Raw genomic sequence first — 22,023 nt, forward strand, 5'->3', positions numbered from 1 at the left:
TTTCAAAACCTTATCTCATTGTTTAAACTAAAAAATATAAACCGTGATTGCTCTTTGGGATTTTCTGCTCCTGCTCCCGGTTTCCTCCACAAATCCCTTGCAGGTGTTTGTTTTAAACGTTCAAGGTATTGATTCACAGATAACGCAATCACTGGATGTGGCAGCCTGGGAGAGGTCTTGAAGTTCTATAATAGTCCTCAACATGAGCATTAACATAGCAAATTGACTTGTCCTCATGCACAAATCTAAACACTACAATGCCAAAAATACTTGTAAAGCATTTGGGGACTTTAGTTTAGTGTTACTGGAATAAACATACCAACACCTGCATTGGCTTGCACTTACGGTATGGTAACTGGAGTAATTTTTTTTTTTATGGTACCAAGATAACTCCTAGCGGCATTGTTTGTTCTCAGATGAAAATATCAATGAAAAAGGATCTGGGAAAACACCAGTGAAAAAGCAAAATTCAGAAAGCAGTACAATATAGATAATGTTAAGATTAAATAAGAACCAATATCAATGTGTACAGTACAGCTTTCTGCAAGTAAATGCAGGAAATGTTTAAGGTGAAATTAACCATTTCATGAAGCATATTGTGTTTGCATCTCTTCCCTATGACCTATGAAGTCACTTGAATTGTGTTTTAAAATTAATGCTGACTCTCCTACATTTGGCTTTGATGGAAAAGTTGATTACACTAAGAGGAAAAATGACTGGTCGAGAACATCATTTGGCATTAAAGTGTCCCCCTTGCACTGGCACATAACGGGCTGCCTTCTTTCTGGCCCACTCTTACCTACCAGGCCTGCTCAGTGGATATTAATAAAAGTAGAACCCATTTTTGTTTTAAATCTGTTTGTATTGGCTCCTCTAGTTTCATTCTGCGTTCCTCGAATGCCAGCATGTAGTTCATTCACTTTATTATTTTCCTGCTGGAAAGCTTGCGGCTTGTCATTGTTTTTGTCTGCTCATGTCTGGATTTCTTTTTCACCTTTTGCTTTGACAATGACACCAAGTGGAACAAAGCAACAATTAAGACACTTCTAAACTTAGAAGGAAGCTATTTGTTGCATATTCATGGCTAAGTTTTCCATCTGTTCTCTGCGTGCCCTCACCTGGGCTGCCTCACCCTCTCCCGTGCTTGCATGGGCACAGCCCTGCACGGGGGTGGTCAGGGGAGCTCTGGAGCTGCAGGCACAGTGTGACCCCTCCGGTGCTGCACCCTGGGCGGACAGACTGATGGATGGATGGACAGACAGATGGGTGCAGGGCAACTCTGGCCCAGCTGAGATCAAGGCAGAGCACTTGGGTATTCCTGCATCGCACCGCTGAGTATAAAAGACTCACCGAATAAACTACAAGAGATGGCAGTGATAGTCTGCAGGTCAACAAAGCTAAGAAATAGGAGTAGGGAAAGGGGGGGGGGGGGGATAGTTTGGAATACTGTTACATACATTTCTTAGCATTTTAAGCAACCTCAAAATAACAAACTAAAGGAATGCTAATCAGCTCTTCAAAGGTTTGTCCTTGACTTGTAAGGACATAAGATGGAGGAAGGCAAAACAGTGGTACGCCTGCTGCAGGAGCGGAGAATGAGCTCTTAAGAGGCACTAGAAAATGCTGCTGTAGCCTACAGATGTGGTGGAAAAATAAAACATATGTATTTCTGCACTGTGAAAAAAGTGATACGGAGAGGTACTTCAGGTAATTACCAGGTAGAGATTTAGACGCCAAAAAGCCCATATTTGAATTCCATGAACTCTCCCTCCCTTGCAAAAGCTTTCTGAATCCTAGAATGCAGCCTTAATACTTTCTTTATTTCCCCTGATAAGAGATTTCTAAGGATCTTACTGGAATTGCAATGTATTTTTCTTCCATTTCTATAGCAAGAGATAGTAAGAATTTCTTTAGAGAACCTTCTCTTTTAATTAATGGTAATTTTTTATGATTTACATATAAGATCTCATGAAAGCATGTACATTATTATTCAGCTGATTTTAAAACTCTACTGTCCATGGCGCCAATTTGACAGTAGTCTCTAGGACTGCAGCACTTGTAATGCCCCTGCACACCTGCGAGTTCCTGAATGCAATACAGTGCAAATCAGAATTTGGGGGGGGGGGGGGGGGGGGCTGACCACACTATTAAGTAAATTGCAGAGGGTCTCCTGAAGACATCCCCTAAAAGGCAATCAATCAATTAAGCTACAATTACAACCAAATGGTGACTCAAATTAAATTTGGGTTTGCGATGCTTGATAAATACTGCAAGCTTGCATTTGAAGCACTAATTTGTATGTAGTTACTAAGGATAAGCTGGGTACCTACTACACCTAAGTTTAAGCCATATAAAAGTTGCAGTGGTTTTAGTATCACAAAGTTTTTTTCTGTCTGAGAGGAAGAGAACATTATTATTTTTAAATACTGATTAGATTATGAGCTTTCCCTGACAAACACAGTTGCAAGGAAAACACAGATGGCTCTTAACACAGCCAAAAACATTTTCTTTACTTATCAGGAACTTGACTTCCAAGGACCTGATTAATCAGGATGGAATTTGAGGTTTAGGAATGTTAGATAATGAAAATCTCATCTTCATTAGGAAAACAGCCTGTTCTTTGAGGTGTATTTTATATGCTGAACCTATCTGTAGGCAACTGTGCATCAGTAGCCTAGTGAGAAAATCTGGGAAAAGAATGAATGCTCTTCCTAGACCCTAGAAAGGCTCTTGAGCTGCTAAAGGTGTTTAGCAAGCCTGAATGTCCTGTATTATCTTGGCACAATGTCAAAGTATGTGGAGAGAAGAAAAAGCTTTCTCAGATCTCCCCCAAATGAAAAAGGTTCTAATTTTCATGAAATTATGCTAATTATCAAGCTAACTTGTTTTGGTACCTGAGTTAACTTTTTAAGGAGCAAAAAATGTGACTTTGCTGTCCCTTTGTCAAAGAACAAAAACATTGCTTTTTGCTTAAACCAACCAAAGGACAATTCATATTCCCTAGCAAGAATAAAAGTAATTTCAAATACAGACTAAGCACAGAAAATATGCATCTGAAGGGTGAATGCCTCTTAAAAGCATTCAGGTGAGAACTATGGACCCCAGAATTACCAAGTATGTTGAGGTGTCAAAATTATTGAGGCAGGGTCCACTCTTATCTTTGAAGGTGCTGGTTTTAATGCACATTGTGCACAAGTATTAAAATGTGTTTCACGCTGCTGACAATTAGAAAAAAAAAAAACAGAAATGCAGAAAACCAGGATACTCTTATCACTGTTAGTAAGAGAAGTCCTGAATGTTGGCCGATTATTTTATATTAAATTTAAATACTAGAAGTATCATACCCTACAGCAAAGAGACAGCTCCATAAAACATGAAGATGGATCATTTCTGATTCAAACTTAGGTATTGATCTTGGAAACACATTGGCATCTGCTTATTTCACTGCCATGAATGTCCCTGTGCAGCTGCAGATCAACTGTCAGCATCAATGAGGATGTCAATAACGCTACATCTCCACAGGTGACCAGAGGAGCACACCAGTTTCTTATCACTGTATAATACAGAATGATGCAAGACAACATGCATGGGGAAGGAGAGGAGACACATCTTCCCAGAGGAATCCCATATAGGTAAATAGGCATTTTTTTTCCTGTAAGGAACCCAGCAAAGTTAATATTAGCACCATTACTTGGGAAGGAGATTTTAAAAACTAGAGATCTTCATATAACAGTAAAGTTGTAAAATTATTAAAAAAGAAAAAAAAAAGTTTTTTCTATCCTCCTTTCAAGATTTACGAATTTAAATTATTTTTTTTTCCTGTAAAAGATGTGGCTTTTTTTTTTTTTTTTAACTCACATCCTCAACAAAAGTATTGCTGTAAATATTCACCAACCAAATGTCAGATTTATGGTAGAAAGCAAAGGTTTATATTTTGGTAACAACACTGATATCTGGACAGGCTAAATTTAGAAAACATTTTTTAGCAAAAGAGTAAATCAGTGAACACTGAACTGCTCTAAGTTTTAGCCTATTCCTAATAAAACTGAGCAACCATTACCAAAGGAAAATGCCCAAATCTTTGAGTATTTTACACAAGGCACGAGTCCATTTCATTGTGTTCATGGGAAGATAACATGTAAACTTTGTGCAACATAGCCTTACTTTTTGAATGTTAGTGGGTTAAGTTCATTGTTCCAAACTGATGTCCTAATTTTTCCTGACTGAATTTCCCAGAGCCTAGATTTCCAAGAAACGTGAAAATGTACCGGCATTGGGCAGTAGGTTGCTATTGGTTATTATGCTGCTCATTAACTACACTGCATTCAAAGCACAGCTGCCTACTAATGTTTAGTCATTTTTTGGTATGTTTAAATAACTTAACTTTGATCTGCACCATACAAGTTTCCTAATTATTTGTCTTGTGCAATTGCTGTTGTTTTGTTCCTTTACACATTCCTATTATGCATTTGGATCTCATCCTGGACACTGTCCAAGCAGAGTTAAACAGCATAACGAAAGTCAGACAAAAATACCTGGATAAAACTTGTTTGATTCTGTCATTTCGGGCTGGCCCAGCATTACAGGCTGGTCTCTCACTCCTCTTGAGCTGGAAAACAATTCAGCTGTTTGTGGTTGAGGACAAAATAGCAGCAAGTCAGCTCATTGGCCTGAGCTGTCATGAATTCACTAGGCCCCCTTCAAATTCAAACTCTTTCCATCTGTTGGCAGATTAAAGATCAAGTGTGGAGAGGAAAGTGGCTGAATCCTCTGATCAATGCTGATATTTGGAAAGCTTTAAATAAAAGGCAATCCTGTCTGTAAGACTTACTTCAGATGTATTATCATTTTTGGACTTTGCACACCTGCTGACATTTAACGTTTTCTGGGCTCTTCTTACATTATTGATTTTGTATTTGCATTGATGACTTCAAACTGTAATCAGTCAAATATTGCATTAAGAATGACGTATAGGTATACAGGACAGTTGATAAACTAGGTTACTTGGTGCTGCCTCCGTATGAGTCAGTCTCTACTGAATTTTGAAAAGATGCAGAGACTACTTTCAGTCGTAGAGGGTTGCCCAGGAACTGCATGATGTTCTTCTAAAACAACCACTTTTTTATAGCTTAAAATCACATATTCGGGAGTTTTGCTTGTATGGTAGATCTACTAATTGCTTACCGATGAGTCTTTTGAAAAGGCTCCAGACATGGTTTTGTCACCCAGATTTAATCTGAGGTCTCCGTTAGCATTACCAGCTGCCCTGGCCACACAGCATTGGTGAAGACAAGCTGTGGTGCATGCCTGTTGCTGTTTAATGCATCCTGAGGCGACTGGTAGATTAGTCCACCTAAGGATTTGGCTGCCCACGGGATTTACCACAGATTTCTGCGCCTGAAGACATCTGAGATAATTCTTTTTTCTGTTTCACTTATGCCAACGATGTTGTTGTAACGGTGAAATCTAGATTAACGGTCTTGCTTTCCGAAGTTGTGTTACTTTCCTACGTAGTAACGCTGTAGGTTTTTACATTTAAAGTAAGATTAGAGTCTGATGTGAATCCAGTTTGGGAATTGCACTGCTTCTGTCACTCGGCGTTTCCATACAGAGGACTCAAATGCATTTTATGCATGCAGATGTAACCCCAGCAGCTTCAGATCAGTCAGAACACGCGGAGTGTGATTACAGGTGCACTGTTGCTGCATACGGTCACGTACATTCGTCATCACACAGTATTTGCTTTTTTAGGACGTAATTTGTCCCTCGTTTTTTTTTTTTTTTTCTAAAAGCCCTGCCAAACCGCGCTGCTGGCACTCAAGCTAATGTCAGGCTGCACCCTCGGGCACCGCCCGGGCTGGCGGGTCCCTTGGGCCGTGACTCAGCACAGGAGGGGCAGGCTGCAGGGCACCCCTCGGCTCCCCCCTGTTCTCCCCTCAGCGGTTCCCGCCCAGCCCGCGGCCCGGCCCCGCCCGGCACCACGCGAGGGGCGGCGCCGGCACCACGCGAGGGGCGGTCCCGGTGCCGGCCCCGCTCCCGTGCCGTGCCGCGCCGTGCAGGATCCGGCTCCGGCTCCGCTCACCGGCCTCGGCTCGGCTCGGCTCAGCCATGAGCGCAGACCCCGTGGTGTTCGTGTCGGCCGTCAGGACCGCCGTCGGTGAGCGGCCGGGCGGCGGGCGGCCCCCAGCCCCCAGCCCCGGGCGCGGCGTCGCCGGGGCTGCGGGCGGGCGGTGACCGCTCTCCTTCCTCCCTCTTCCCCTCCCTGTGTCTCCTCCAGGCTCCTTCAACGGCGCCCTGTCCGCGCTGCCGGCACACGAGCTGGGCGCCGCCGCCATCCGTGAGGCGCTGCGGCGGGCCGGGCTGGCCCCCGAGGAGGTGTCGGAGGTGGTCCTGGGCCAGGTGCTGGCCGCAGGTAGGGCCGGGGGCCCTGGGGCGGCGGGGGGGGACACCCCGGTTGGGTCCCCGCAGCGCTGTGTGTGCCGGGGGCTGCTTCTGAGGGGTCTTGGGGCGGGGCGGGGACGGGGGGTGCTGGCAGTCCGGGGGCTGGCAGCGTTCCCTTTGTCACAGCGCTTCTCTGACAGCGACGGGCTCCAGAGCTTGGATGGAGACGCAGCCCGCTTCTCTGTTCGGCTGGGAGACCCACCTGCGGGGTCTGCCGTGCCGCTTGCTTACACACAACCGGCTCGGTTTCGTGGGAATGCGGATACAGGGAATTGTTCGCTTTGACACGGCCATGTGCTTTTTGCAGGGTAATGTTTGATCAGCAGAGCCGCAGGGCAGACCAGCCCCTCTTCTAAAGAGGGAGGAAGAAAATAAAGGAAATACTTTCATATTTAAAGCTGATTCAGATTTCTGTGAATCTAGCTCATGGTGGGAGAGCATGCTGTGCTCTCCTTATCTCCACCTTTACATACAAAAGAGCTGGCCTCGCTTTGGCCTGGGGAGATGCAGATGAAGAATATTGCCTTTGTATGTAGTGCTCCCATTCTCTCTACAGCAGATTGCAAGCAAGAATGAATGGAAGCTTTCATTTGCACAAATGTGCTTATGGTTTCCAGGGGAATTTTTGGGGAAAGTTGTCTATTCACAGTGTACAGAAGATATCAGAAATAAACCCTTCAGCTAGCAGCAATTTAAATCAACTCATATCTTAAATCAACTCATATCTCATGTGCAACAGGTTAGTGCCAATTTGAAACTGAATAAATGGTGTTTAATCTCACCAGCAGTCAACAGCAGAGTTGCAAATACAAAATTATGAGTAGCAAGTGGCTGAAGTCACTGATCTTACTATTGATCAATAAACCATATGTATAAATGAGAGAGGTAACAGCTGCTGGGAATTTCTTTGTCTACCAACTAAAAACAGGAACAAGCTCTAAATGTTGGTGGAATTGGAAAGTGACAAGGCCTGTTTTGCTTTTGGAGAGTAGACAAGGAAAACCCCTGTGTGTTCTTGCAGGTGCTGGTCAGAACCCTGTTCGGCAGGCAAGTGTTGGTGCAGGAATCCCTTACTCCGTGCCTGCATGGAGCTGCCAGATGATCTGTGGGTCTGGCTTGAAAGCGGTATGTCTGGGTGCCCAGTCCATAATGACAGAAGAGGCCAGCATTGTGGTTGCAGGAGGAATGGAAAGTATGAGCAAGGTAAATCAAAAGATTGCACTCTCATTTTCTGTCTTAAGGGGAACAAACAGCAATGAAGTTGAATGTTGAAACCATGTATTTCAAGGCTAATGCTTTGGAGGCAGTTTCTGCACTTGGAAATTAATTTACACATGCAAAAATGGTCTTTTATAGCTTTTTTTTTTTTTGATGATACTGTAGCTACTTAAAAAGTGCTGTTGCAAACACACATCACATTTAAAATTCGATTTTAATTCCTATCGAGCCCTCTGGTGATGAATTATTTGCTTGAGACAGCTGGCAATAGCGAGGGTTGCTTTTGTGCTGCAAGAGGCCCAAAGCACGAATAACTGGAAATGTTATTCTTTTGCAGAATAATTGTTCAGTAATTAGAGCCTGGAGAGGAAGCAAAGTGCTTTCATTTCAAGGTTTTCAGCCCAAGGCTGTGTCATGGGTTGGCACTGGGCAAATGGTCTGATGCCTGGCAAGGGTGGGGCCTTCTGCCAGGGCTCGCTGGCTGTCAGTGCCGAGGGTGGTGTTGGCGTTGCCTGGTAGTGCAGTGGGAACTGTTTGAAGGGACCCACGGGCTGCATCGCCCCACAGAACCATTTGATTCGACCTGTGCAGAGAAAACATCTGCTGGTTGGTGACCTGCTGCCTGGGAAATGTGGAGGCCGAACAGCACGCCAGCTATCAGACCCTGGAGGGAGAGACATATCAGACAGATGGAGAAACTCATGTTTGGACTGGCCAAGGACCCTGATTTTCCCCTCACCATGACGCTCATTCTATCCTGCAGTGGGAAAAAAGGAATTAGGGTGGTTGGGGCAAGAGGGGTATGTGTGTGAGGGGGGCTGCAAGAAAGAAAGGTGAGCTGGGATCTGGGGTTGCTACCTGCAGCCTCAAGGTGGGGGTCTGCCTTGAGCTGTGCAGCTGTCTTGGCTGTATTGTGTACCACAGGTAGGAAAGGCATAACTCCTTTTGAAATACTTCTTGCAGGCTCCTCATGTAATTCACATGCGAGCTGGGGTGAAAATGGGAGAGGCTTCCCTGCAAGATAGCATAATCCGTGATGGCCTCACAGATGCTTTTTATCAGTATCACATGGGTATAACAGGTAAGTGGTGGCAGTCCTGAAAATGACATGGTTAACTGTGAAGGGGGGAAGAACTCGCTGTGAGTAAATTTCAGAAATCTGAATTTTCAAGTAAGATGTTTCAAGCCATCCCTAAGTTGTAGTCATGAAAAAGAGAGCAAACCCTAATATTGAAAGGTGTTGAAGGCATTTTCTGCTTTGTGTGTAAAACTTTATTTTTTCCCCTAACTGAGATAATGCAGTGTTGACCTGCAAAAAGAGGTGTTTGAACTCCCTGGCTTGGGCCTCTTTGTACCATGTCTCACTGCATCTTTTTTTCATTTGAGCAGTTTAATTTCAGGAAAAGTAACCAAAACAATTCCTATCTGTAACTGAAGTGTTCAGCGCACAGATTTACGATGGGAAGGAGTTAGGTAAAGAGTAGCGTGGATGCACATGTTCTGCGACCTCAGGTTATTGCATCCTAGATGGCATAGGCAACTGCTTTTTCAATTGCTGCGTATGAAACAGAGTAACTTCAGAATTGTTCTCTCCTCTTAAATAGCTGTTGGGAGATCTGAGCATCATAATTCAGAAAAGAAAATACAAAAGCTTGTTGATGTTTGTATTTAACTTGATATATCATCTGGAAGGAAATCGTATACAGTGAAGTTCACTCTCAAAACAAAATCTTCTGGAGGATCACGAGCAAACAAAACAAGAAATCAGAATGAAAACTGTTCAATGAGCTTAGCTGCTTGCTGCAGCAAACATTAATGACTACCTTTGTACTTACAATTTTAGCAGTTATTTTTGTTAATTTGTGTGTTGTTCTCATTTCAGCTGAAAATGTGGCCAACCAGTGGCAAATTAGCAGAGGGGAACAGGACCAGTTTGCTGTACAGTCACAAAACAGGGCAGAGGCAGCACAGAAAGCTGGCTATTTTACAAAAGAAATTGTTCCTGTTCTTGTACCTTCTAAAAAAGGTGGGTGTGAAAGGATAATGAGCCAATTTTAAATAGAAGCTTGTTTGCTACTACGACTCCTATCATCAGGGCTTTCCCAGTTATGCAGCCTGTTATGTAAGCTGTTCTGTAAGTCTGTAACCTGTTGCTCTCTTTTTTGATTTCCAGTGGTTAATTTTGAATCACCCTCTTGTGATGTGGGTGCAAAACCTGAATTTTTCAAGAAGTCATACATCAGTTGTTTAGCGTTTGCATTGAATAGATCCTGTGGGAAAAGTTCTGGCATTAGGCCTTTGATGAACTAGTGGAGGGCTTTCCTGAAACCAATTTAGGTTTCATGTCACTTGACTACCAATTCCAATGACATTCCTACAACTAACTTGGAAGGTACCATTCTGCTTAGACGAGAAGCTGTTTTCTTAGGAAGAGCAAGAACAAGATCTGCTTTTGTACAACTAGACAGTATTTTATCTGTTAGTGTTTCAGAAAACCCAGCTGTCTGTTCTGCTAGAAGCTGCTGGAGGGAGCATTAATTCACACTGATTTGGCTCAGTCAGAATGGCTTGTTGGTAAAAAGAACATGGCATAGATTCCCAATCAACCTGTTGGTTGTGCCAGCTTTCTGTTCTAGACAAGCGTGTGCGATTAGACCCTCGGTGAGTTTAACGCTCCATTTTGCAGGTCCCATAGAAGTTAAAACAGACGAACACCCTCGGCATGGGAGCAACTTGGAAACAATGGCAAAGTTAAAGCCCTGTTTTCTGACAGATGGAACTGGGACGGTAACAGCAGCTAATGCTTCAGGTGGGTCAGTCAGGCTGAAAACAGAATGGAAAAGCTGAATGTTACTGCTGAGTACACCTTAAAGGAAGCAACAGCATGTCTGACAGCACAGATGTAACTCGTAACATATAGCTGTGGAGGAGGACTTTTTTGCAGATGAGATGTCTTTGCTTGCTTTCTGTGAAGCAATACAAGTATTTGGACAGTAGTAACAATAGTTGATTGCAGTTACCCAGCAAATACATAGCAGCTGTTTGTCATTCCACAGGTATAAACGATGGAGCTGCAGTTGTAATTCTAATGAAGAAATCAGAAGCTGCTAGGAGAGGTCTTATGCCTTTGGCTCGGGTTGTGTCCTGGGCTCAGACAGGTATAGATCCATCTGTAATGGGAGTAGGGCCCATTTCAGCAATAAGGAAAGCTGTAAGTAATTGTTTTTCTATGTATCTATTATTTAAAAAAAACTTTGTAATCTCTTTTCATTTTCTGGCCATATATTCTTTTTTCTGTGTTATAGGGAAAACTTAGTAGAAAAAAGGAAGTGAAAACAAGACTTAAAATAACGGAGAGTATATTAGATTTCTTGTGCTACCAGGCCAGTACCTACCTACTCACTGAAAAAGATTTTATAGTTGTAGGAACAGAGTTCAGAAAATACACTAGTCAAGTTTATAGATGGCCTCATAGATAACGTAGGTGGCTAAAGATCAAATTTAATGGAAGTGTATACTAACCGAATTTGGGGACGATCATGTGACTCTGATGCTCTGGTGAGGTTAATTTTCATATCAGTGCCTAATTGTATTTGCAATAACATAACAGTGAGAAGGGTCAGCACGTGCATCTGTGGCGGTGCCCTTTGTGTTTTTGTTTGCCCTGCAAAATGGTTGGCATGTACAAGCCTGACTCCTCTTAGTTGAAACTAAACAAGAAGGTGCACTCCAGAACCACAACCAGTGTGCTCATACTGGTACTGCATGCAGTGATGCACCGTGTCCAGTCCGCAGGAGAAGATTTCCAACTAAAATGCCCTGAGGGCAAGTATTATGAGCAGCTCCTATGGTACCGTATTGCTTGCTAACACAGAAGTAGCCCATGGCAACCCCTGGTGATTTGCGTAAACTGCCACGAAGCTGTGTGAAAAGAGCTCTTTTACAACAGGGACAGATCTGTTCTAGTATTCCTTTGTAGTTCTGTTTGTACCATGTAGACTTTAGTTTGTTCATCGCTGAAATGTCCCAGCAATGTAGAAGCGTAACGTGGTCGCCCAACCTGTGGCTTTTAATGTGAAAACTGGAATCATAAAGCTGAAGCTTTTCCTAATCTGACCTCAAACTGTTCTTCTATATCAATACCATAAATATTCATTTTTGTACATAAAACACACATTTCTAGTTTAAATTGTGGAATAAACAATCAGTATCTAGCACTACATAAAATCTTATAGGTACTCCGAAAAAGTTCACTTAATATGAACTCTGTATGTGCATTATCACATACTTCACACCCTCCAGATCAGTTAATTGCTTCAGAATTTCGTAACAACAGTTTCTAGAGAGATTGACTAGACCATGCATTTTACTGTTGCAACATAACAAATCTTAGATACTTTTTCATACTGTTGTTAGAAACTGAGTGGAAGCAAAAACATGCCTAAGCCTGTACCTAAGCAGGCAACTGTACAAGTTTCTCATGTGAAAACATTAGCCAAATTGTCTTCTAAAATAACACTGGAAAAGCTTTGTGACAACTTCCAAATAAATGCAGGAGAGACCAGAGCAATTCCATTCCACCTATGACTACTGGTCACTTCACTACTTCCTGTACTAAAAATTGTATTAAGCATTCAGAATCTGTAACAAAATCTGACTTACGTCCTGACAAACTTCCTTTTAATCAGTTAAAACCTAGTTTTGAAAACTTTTGACTCCCTGGAATTTTAGCAGTACCAATAGGTATAAAAAATTAACCTTGATATTATAAAAGCAGCCAGCACGTTTTAGCATGCTGTACTTACTTCTGCAGACACCATGAAATTCTTTGTTTTCAAAAGTTATCAACCATGGCTATGGGAAATGTTTTTTTTTTTTCATGTAATGTGTCTTATGAACAGCTGCCTTGGGTGCTGAGGAAAACATAAAAGCTAATAAAGCCTCTGTTTTGTTCCACCAGATTGACAAAGCTGGGTGGACTCTGGACCAAGTTGACTTGTTTGAAATTAACGAAGCCTTTGCATCACTGTCTGTTGCAATAGTAAAAGAATTGAAAGTAAACCCAGAAAAGGTAATGAATATATTTAAGGTGGTTCTGTGCAGCTGCATTGCATTCAGAGTAGGCAGAAATGATGCGAACCACATGAGGCATTTCCTTAAGTTACTCAGCTGTGGGCTTGCTTTGCTAGCGGGCAAATTGTTTCTTAACAGAACAAGCTGTAGCTTTATTATGGCAGATTTTTATGCAAATATAGGTAACTGCATGAGCATAGTTACAATTAGCTTGTTTGAACTTGTTCCTGGAAGCAGATTTGTAATTTACTTCTATTGATGGCAAAAAACAGACATTACTCTCCAGTCCCTAAATTCACCTCACCTACAGCTTTTAACAGCTGCAGAGAATAATAAAGGTACATGACTAGATGGCCCCCTTTGGAAAAGAATGCCATTTCTAACAGCTTTTACAGATCCTGATCTAATTTTCCTTGAAGTGTCTGTAAAGGATTCAGGCTTATTCATATGCAGGGACTATACCCAGTAGTCATTCACATTGAATTTCAATGAAGTTAAATGACTTCATCTTCTGTATTGTCTTCTTTTCCCCTCAGGTCAACATCCAAGGTGGAGCTATTGCTCTTGGCCACCCTCTTGGTGCCTCGGGTTGTCGCATTCTTGTTACTCTTCTACATGCCCTGGAAAGAACAGGTGGAAAGCGTGGCATTGCTGCTCTCTGTATAGGAGGAGGAATGGGAATAGCTATGTGCGTTGAGAGATGAATATAAGCTGTAGTATGCTGAGTGACATTGAAAGAGTTCACTAATAAACTTGTCCTGCAGCTTACTTTAATTTTCCTTAAACAGTAAAGAAACTTACTTCTACTGCTTTTTGCCGCTCATTAATATCATAGCCTTGACAACTAGCATTAATGTTAACTACAGGTGCTCTAGCTTTTAAAACACAGAGCCCAAAAGGACCAACCACTGGACCAGCCTCCCTCTCACTGCTGAAAATGAATTTGTTCACAAAAAAATAGCAGCATTCAACCACTTGTTTTATTAACATTGTACGTACAAGAGTGGGAAGTGTAATTTAGACAAACATAAATAAAACCTAAGTTATTCTTCAAGTGCTCCAGAGTGAACTGCATCCTCATAGCACCCTCTGTCTTCTTTAGTTTCAGGGTGCAGTTTGATAAGATCATCAATTCGAAGAATAGTAATTGCAGCTTCTGTTGCAAACTTTAGGCTCTTAGTTTTGACCATGGTTGGCTCAAAGACACCGGCTTGTTTGTTATCGCGAGGTTTTCCATTGACCAAGTCGAGACCAATCCTAGAAAGAAGAATTATCATCAGAAGGAGAGGTAGAAAGAGTGAAAATAAGTTTGGAGTGTCTCATTTAATTCTAGGTCTCAGTGACACACATGTAATACTGAAGGACAGAGGGGGAAGGTTTCAGAGTTAACCTACACCTTTTTCAGAAGCAAATCATGCCTCAGTAAGCCAGCACAACAATTTTACATCCAAGTCACCAACACATTTCACTTTGAAGACTTCTGATACTTGCCATTTCAGATTTTTGCGATCAGGGTTAACTTGAGCCTCATTATGGAATGCTCTTAACTTCGCCACAAGATCTGTTGCATCTTGAGCAGCGTTTACTGCCAATGTATTTGGAATTATTAAGAGGGATCTTGCAAATTCTGCTATTGCAAGTTGTTCACGCGATCCCTATAAAGAGAAAGAAGTTTAAAAACCAACTGCTGCACCACTAGATGAAGAAAAAACAGTTTCAATAGTATGTAGGAGTTTTCATAGGCAAAACATATTTAGGCCAAAAAAAAAAAAAAGATGTAGTCTAATTATCAGAGAGAGTAATTCATACACCCCCCCCCCCCCCCAAAAAGGGCATCTTACAGTTCTGTAAGATCATTACAGTTCCACGAATCATGAAACTGACTTCTGGAAGAAGAAAAATACTTCAGAATTCACACTGTCCTAGTGAAATTGTTCCTTCTCTGTGCAAGACTTACCATACTGGTTGCATAATTTTCAAGATATATGGAAAGTGCTGCCTCTACAGCACCACCACCTGGAACAACAGACTTGGATTCCAACACCCTCTTAACCACGCAGAGAGCATCATGTATAGACCGCTCCATTTCATCACACATGAAGTCATTAGCACCTCGTAAAATAATTGATGCTGAAGTACGAGCCTTTGTACTATGGAAAAAAGCAATCAGAAGTCAGTTCTGTTGGACAGAATATGAATTCAAATTCTTCTTGCTAAAAATAAGAAAAGTTCAGTGGAGCCACGTTTCCAACATTTGAAAGAAGTATCTTAAGAATGTCACACTTCCTCAGAGGATACATCACTGTGACATAGGAAGTCAGTATTTATTTTAAATTCTATTATGTAAGAACCTAATTTGAGTTCTAGCCTTTTAGAGAAAGATACAAGAGAAAAGTATGACAGACGAGATATTTTTACATCATATTAGTTGGAGAATATATTTAAATACCAGGAAAAATAGAAAACTTTATCAATTTAGTTGTTTTAGTCTCAGGACAGTTGCGGAATGGAAGGGAGACAGCGAAGTGGCCACTGAGTGAACTCATGCCTGCTAGCAGTACAGTATGAGCCCTCATGTAAGGGATACCAGAAGCAGTGGAGAAGTTAATATGCAAGTATGTCCTTCTGAAAGAAACTATGATTCTCAAGTCTTCCAGTAGTTGACAGCAACAGTGTGCTAAAACTTGCAGGGAGAATAACCTGCAGACCAGGATTTTGCTCAGGTTTTTAACAGTTTTTGCTCCTCCTACCCTAGAACAACCCTAAATAACACCCTTTTAACTGTACTCCATTTGCTACTACCACCTGGATGACTGAATCAATGAAACCAGTGCAAATGAACACTGTCTTCCCTTATAAAGGATGAGATTCAGCTTGTACCTCCTTAATCAGATGAAATGACTCAGCCAGAACCTACTTGCCTTCACTGCCTGTAAAGGGAACCCAGGGTGACTATGCTGCTAAAACCTAGCTAAAGGAACACGATGTGAATGCTGTAATGCCTCCAGGAATTTCCTTACATTTTAGCACACATTTTAGAGTGTTTTTTTTTTTTTTAATTTACCAACAGAATTTTCAGTAAGGCCTATCTAGCAATCTGACTGTTACAATCTAACTGATACATTATGGTTGATGAGACAGTTGTCCAGCCCCAGCAGGTGAGATGAAATACTAGTAGATTTGCAGTGGACTTATATGCTCTTTCCCATGTGTATAACTACTCATACCACTGACTTAGCATAGAAGCAAATAAATGGGATTTTATCTCAAATGTACACAAAACTGAGTATTTTAAATGGGGTACTTACTTCTTGATTAAGATCAACTCATCATCACAGATGCGCTCTTGAATCACCTCTTCTGCCTGTCCCAGCATTAATGCCTCAAAACTCTCCTCACCTTCAAGGTTTGCAAGGGTTGAACATACAGTTGCTTTAACAGACAAACAAAGAAGTGAAATTAGCATTCAGTTCCAATGTTCTTTGCAAACTTCCCAGAAGGGACATACAGTTAAAAAACCCAACATCAAACAAAAAAGCAGAATACGCAGATTAATTAATTCTCAGTTAGCAAACTCAATATTCTCCAGTTTATAATCAACATTACTGGTTTTACTCCATTTTCATACCACTTTTCCACAACTAGTTCAACTTCCTGTGCTTTACCACAATGAAAATGCTTTCTTGCAAATTTCAAGCTCAACAGATAAAATCTGTGTGGGAACAGATTTTATTTTCATTATGTATTTAAAACGTTTTAGTTTAAGACAAATGAAGAATTCCTATCCATGCAAGGTTATGTAACACAAAAATAACTCTCTAAACAGTGGATTTTGAAGGTATGCTTAACAAAGACCTCTAAATTAGTACTGATTCTGGTTTCCACTTGCAGAAAAAAAAAATCTTTCCAATGCCAGGCAACATTTTTGCCACCCACTGTGAATTTTCAGCAGTCAACTCCTACAGTACTCAAATACTCTGACACAGTGCTCACTTAAAAGCAAAGTGAAGTTATAAACTAACAAGAGTGGCTCAACTCTACTCATCCTCTACTTGCATGGCCTGCACGTTAACAAGCTGTATTTTCAAAATCAGTTCCTAATACCTTAACAGCAGTTTTTATGTTAAAAAAATCCATATACACATACCTCCTGATGCCTTCGCAATCCGCTTAAGATCCTTTTTTACAACTCTTCGTACTGCCATGGCTCCAGCATCAACGAAGTATTTCAGACACATGTCATCAATACCTCCAGTGGTGAGAATAACATTGGCACCAGTGGCCAAAATCTTCTGGATCCTTTCTTTTGTAATATCTGATTCCCTGCAAGGAGAGAAGTTATAAAAGACTTTTACAATTAATATTTGGTATATTTGGGAAATGTTAACATTTAAAATGTTTTTGCTTCTTGCCTTCAGTCAAAATGACATCAAGCCACCCCACCTGAAGAGACCAAACAAGCCTATGAAACCCCGCTGGCTCAGTCAGTCAAGCTTCCACAAACCTCTGTCTTATCTGGTCCAGCTTCTCAGGGTCCGAGATAACAACCTGCACACCAAGCTTCATTTTTGCTTTCTGCAGGCTGAAGTCAAGGCACGCGATCTTTGCGTTAACTATTCTCTTGGTCATACCTGAGGAGAGGGAGTAAGCAAAAAAAAAAAAAAGGATGTCAAACTGGGTTAGCAGATCCTCAAGCTAGCATTAGAGAATAAAATTTAATGCTTTCATTTTTCAGATACCTGTTTTTCAATACCAGTTTGTTTCTGCCTCCAGTTCTGCCCTAGTATTGGAAAATACTGATAAGACTTTCAATGAGATAAATACATTTTTAAGTCTCTACTATAACCCTGTTACCTTTTTATGGACTCACATCCCCAAAATGTTAATGACTGTGAAAAGCTGACCTACCAGTTTCACATTCTTCAAGTTACCTAATCACAAACAGAACAGTTCTCTGTAAAACTGACACTGGCGCCCCGTAAGGGAGGTGCTTATGGCCCAGAAGACTGCAGCGTTACCATGCCAATACTGATCAAGGTAAGCTACAGTTACTTACATTTGTGGGATCTCTACTAGTGAACAAGCCCCAGTCTGAGAACCACTGGTGAAATGCTTTTTTTTGTTGTTGTTCTTGCTTAATCATTCCACAGCTGGCTACCCCAATTTTTACAACTTACACACTCAGTAGTCACATCCATGCAAAAAGACTAAGAGGTGTGAGTTCACACAAGAACTTTATGAAACAGTGTGTTCTTACCCTGTGAGCCCACCACGCAGTTCAGAGCATAACCATTCACGAGAATGCTCTCTTTTTGGCTGCGGCCGTGTGCCTTCAAAACATTAACCGAGTTGATTGGATACCGAGCCTGACCCTTCTGGTCTGTGTATTTAACTGCCTGTGCAGCATCCACCACCATATTGGCAAAGAAATCACCATCACTGAAGCGCTAAGTTAAGGTCAAAACCGAAGATGAAAACTAATACTATGTTTAAGGAACGGAGGGAGAAAAAACAAACACCACACTATGGAAGTGCTACCTTTCTTCTGTAAAACAGTTTACTATTCCTTTAAAGGAATTTGTAATTCTTAAAACTGAAACATTCATAAGAAAAAAAGGACAGGCTACTGAGATACTTGCATTTTACCCACCTTTGGAATAAAAACACCTACCCTATGGGCAGTCTGCATCCCCTCATAAGCACAAAGATGACTTTTTTTTTTCCTGTGGCTACCAAAATGCAACCTTCTTTCCTACAGTTTCACTCCCCTGGGTACTTGTCTGTAATGCATTCTTCCATTCACACAATTCCTTTTCCTGAATCACTAATGTGCGTTAGTGGTAAGGAAACAAACAAATACACTGATAAACCCGTTATGGTGTTCCTATCCAGGTTCAGGTAATTTGTGAAGGTCTGAACATATTTTCCATGCCAGACTGAAATGCTTCTCACACCCTTGTTAAGAATGGGAGAACAGTATTCAATCAGTCATTTTATAAGAAGTGCTGCAAAAGGAAACCAGCCTAGCTGCCCAAGCTGTGGAAAAAAACACTCTTACTGAAGTCCACTAATCAAGTTAAAGGATACATTCCTATAATCTTGGAGGACATTGATGTTTTAGCAGCATTAATTAGGCATTCCCTGCCCAATTCATCCGTGTTAATAGTAAGATTTTCATTGATGTAGCGAACTGCTTCCCTGTAGAATAAGACAAACACTAGTGAAGAATGCCACTCCCACAAAAGAGAAAAGTCACATTTCTCAGCCTTCCAAATGTGAACATAGGAACCAGATAAATTCATCTTCCAGGACATTAAGATGACATTTTTATGCAACACTGTACGAGTTCCAAATTAAAACTAAAAACAAGAACAAACTTATCTACTTGGCACCTAAGAAATCTTTATTAATGCAGTCATAAATACAGAAATAAACAAAAAGCATGCAGTTATTGTACCTTGAAAATGCAAAATACTTCAATTGTATCAGTTTCTTACTTGCAAGCAAGTCGGTATCCACCAATAATGGAGGTAGGATGAATTTTCTGTTTGACTAGTTCATCTGCATTTTTTAGAAGTTCTGCAGCAATGATTACCTGTTTGAAAATACAAATATCAAATACGGATATCCCACATGAGCAAAACAACTACTTATTGTATTCAAAAGCAGAATCACTGGCTTTCAGAAAGGAAAAAAAAAAGACGAAAAAACGGCAGTGAGTGAATTCCGCTCCAGAGCCCCAGATGTGTATGGACACTGGTATCTCTTAACACAAACAAACCACACACCCCATCTTATTATATAACCTACTGTAAGAAAACTCTGTTTGGACATCTCCAAGTTTTTTCATTCTGTATACTTAATCCACACTGCATTAAGATTCGTAACAGATAAATCAAAAGCTGCATTGTCAACATGAAACACTGCCTTTTGGTGTATCTGTGTGTAAAACTTTTTACATACCACTGAGGTTGTCCCGTCACCAACTTCTTTGTCTTGTAGGTCTGCCAGCTCACAAAGGACTTTTGCAGCAGGATGTTCCACTTCCAGCAGTTTCAGAATGGTTGCACCATCATTAGTAATGGTCACATCCTGGTTTTTAGAAAGCAAACGTTATAACAAAGTACACATCTATAGCTTTTACTGTTGTTTTTCATTGTATTTATGAAATAGAAGAGTAATTATTCTTTGCAACTATCCATAAAATAATTATTTACAAAAAAATACTGCTTCTTGGTTAAAAAGAGCGCCAGTGACACCACTGCAATATCTGTACTTTATTTTCATCAGTAAATTCTTTGTTAAAGAAACTCATTAAATGTTTTGCACACACCACGCTCGTAGTAAGGTAGTGAATAGCTTCTAATATAATAGTTGATTACAGCAGTCCGTAAATAAACTTTCCTTGATTTGCTCTAAGTATAAACGCAAAATACGGATTATTATTTAAAAACTGCTGCAGCGTTACTTGAATTTGTTTTTATGTTATTTCTCATAATGTAGAGATCATGATAAACAAGTCAAGACCATCATGAGGCCTGACTATAATGGTGTTATTCATCCCCTTACTTCAACCAATGCTTAAGTGGTGACAAAAATTTACATGGAGAAAGGAGACAACTGTGCTAGATAAACTATGACAAAAGCAACATAGTATGAAACACCTAACAGCTAGCATGCTCAATTTTCCCCAAGTTCTGCTCCCACTCCCTCTCACCATCGCGCAAAACCCAAGCAGGTACATGCATTATCAACCAGACCAGTAAAACACACTAGCTGGAAGCACTTAATAATACAAATCGTCCTGGCACTTTACAATTCACGGAAGCTTGCTTACCCCAATATCATCCACCAGCATCTTATCCAGACCAACTGGCCCAAGAGAACTTTTCACAATGTTGGCAATAGCAGATGCTGCAGTAACTGTGTAAGTGAAAGAAAAAAAAAAACAAAAACCTTTCTGATGATTCAGGTTTACAGAAGATGTGCCAAGAACCTGTGTTTCAAAGACTTTTTTTAAACTAAAGTGACCTTATTTAGAATTATGCTTTAGCCTAGCTAAGCTGTGAAATGGCTTCCTGCTATCAGAAGTACAAAATGCAAGTAGAGAAGCATGTATCAAGGCAAACACAGATGAATGGTACCACCATGTAACAACTAATAACAAGTCTTTTTACTTCAATTAGCTCTGTGACTAAAGCAAAATCCTTAGTTTTTAACTAAATTCTGTAAGTTAAAAATGAGTGCTCTTTAGTCGCCAAAACATGACCTGCTAATGTAGCACCTTGTTTAAAGGATGTTCTGCCAACTTCATATAGGAAAAAGATACAGTCAACCTTTTCCTTCAGACCGTGGCATTTTTTTCTCTATCCCACAAGCATAGCCACTTCATCTGGAAATTGAAAAAGTGGCAGTATAATGGGAAGAGCTAACGCGTAGACCCTCACTTTGAACTTCAAATGATGCAGCTATTTCTTTCCTTTTAGGGTAGCAGCAGCTTTCTGAAAGGAACCACCCTTTGTATCGCCAAAATCGTTATTATCAACCATGGATTAAGGTAATCCTGATTTTAAGTGTCCTGAATATGGCATTAGAATTGAATGACTATCACAATCATCAGAAGTCTTCAACTTCTTCCTTTTATTTTTACCCTAGAAACACAGAACCATCTCGGAATGCGCAGCCTTCCCCCCAGATTTCGGATAGAGCACAAAAGAACGTGCGATGCCTTTGAGAACCGTATCTGGGGCCGGCCCCCTCTCTCCAAAGCAAGTCACTTCCCTGCGCTGCGGACCCCGAGCTCCCCCCACCCCTTCCCCAGCCAGGCCCACTGGCCACGAAGCCGCAGCGGGGCCCAGCCCGCCCTGAGGGCCCGCGTAGGGCGGTGAAGCACATGGCGGCCGCACCATGCCGCCTCCCCGCGGCTCCCCGCCGCTGTGCTCCCCGCGCCGAGCAGGCGGCGGCCGTTACCGTTCTGCGTGCGGATGGTGTCGCCGCTGGTCCGCTCTCCGAAGACCGCCAGGGGCCCGTCCATGGCCGCCATGTTCGCGCCGTGCCGCGGCGCCAGACACACAGCCAGCACGGGGCGCGCCGAGCCGCGGAATGGCCGCCGGGCCGCGGGGCACGCTGGGTACCCCCCCCGCGGCGGGCGGCGGCGGGGAAGGGGGCGGGCCCTCTCGCCAGAGGGGCGGGGCCACGCCCCGGCTGCCCAATCGCAGGGCGCGGCGCGGCGCAGCCTCGAGCCGCGATTGGGCCGCGCGGTGGAACAAAGGCGGCGGGCCGAGGGCGGGG

General features: G+C 41.8%; 2 protein-coding genes across 2 annotated transcripts; one reads left to right on the top strand and one right to left on the bottom strand.

Moving 5' to 3' along the window:
- Positions 1-5,711: 5,711 nt before the first annotated feature.
- ACAT2 (acetyl-CoA acetyltransferase 2) lies at positions 5,712-13,500 on the top strand. The gene is made up of 9 exons (XM_083830253.1): positions 5,712-6,157; positions 6,278-6,412; positions 7,463-7,644; positions 8,623-8,740; positions 9,542-9,685; positions 10,346-10,468; positions 10,716-10,870; positions 12,620-12,730; positions 13,269-13,500. The coding sequence occupies exons 1-9, from the start codon at positions 6,109-6,111 to the stop codon at positions 13,434-13,436; spliced, it is 1,185 nt and encodes a 394-aa protein (XP_083686379.1). The 5' UTR covers positions 5,712-6,108; the 3' UTR covers positions 13,437-13,500.
- A 190-nt stretch (positions 13,501-13,690) lies between these two features.
- TCP1 (t-complex 1) lies at positions 13,691-21,873 on the bottom strand. The gene is made up of 12 exons (XM_083830250.1): positions 21,703-21,873; positions 20,570-20,655; positions 19,696-19,824; positions 19,230-19,327; positions 18,820-18,930; positions 17,990-18,171; positions 17,237-17,363; positions 16,880-17,055; positions 16,041-16,164; positions 14,690-14,882; positions 14,224-14,387; positions 13,691-13,989 (listed from the first exon to the last, which is right to left on the bottom strand). Exons 1-12 carry the CDS (start codon positions 21,773-21,775, stop codon positions 13,776-13,778), a joined length of 1,677 nt encoding a protein of 558 aa, XP_083686376.1. The 5' UTR covers positions 21,776-21,873; the 3' UTR covers positions 13,691-13,775.
- Between the last annotated feature and the right edge of the window lie 150 nt (positions 21,874-22,023).

The sequence above is a fragment of the Anser anser genome (genome assembly GCF_964211835.1).
Source record: "Anser anser genome assembly, chromosome: 3".
In the NCBI taxonomy this organism is placed as follows: Eukaryota; Metazoa; Chordata; class Aves; order Anseriformes; family Anatidae; genus Anser; species Anser anser.

Coding starts and splice junctions, on each gene's coding strand:
- TCP1 (XM_083830250.1), bottom strand. CDS start 21,775: ATGGCGGCCATGGACGGGCCCCTGGCGGTCTTCGGAGAGCGGACCAGC. Junction 18,931..19,229: donor GGATACCGACTTGCTTGCAA/GTAAGAAACTGA, acceptor CTTATTCTACAG/GGAAGCAGTTCGCTACATCA. Junction 17,056..17,236: donor CTGGACCAGATAAGACAGAG/GTTTGTGGAAGC, acceptor CTCTCCTTGCAG/GGAATCAGATATTACAAAAG.
- ACAT2 (XM_083830253.1), top strand. CDS start 6,109: ATGAGCGCAGACCCCGTGGTGTTCGTGTCGGCCGTCAGGACCGCCGTC. Junction 6,413..7,462: donor GGGCCAGGTGCTGGCCGCAG/GTAGGGCCGGGG, acceptor GTGTTCTTGCAG/GTGCTGGTCAGAACCCTGTT. Junction 8,741..9,541: donor GTATCACATGGGTATAACAG/GTAAGTGGTGGC, acceptor TTCTCATTTCAG/CTGAAAATGTGGCCAACCAG.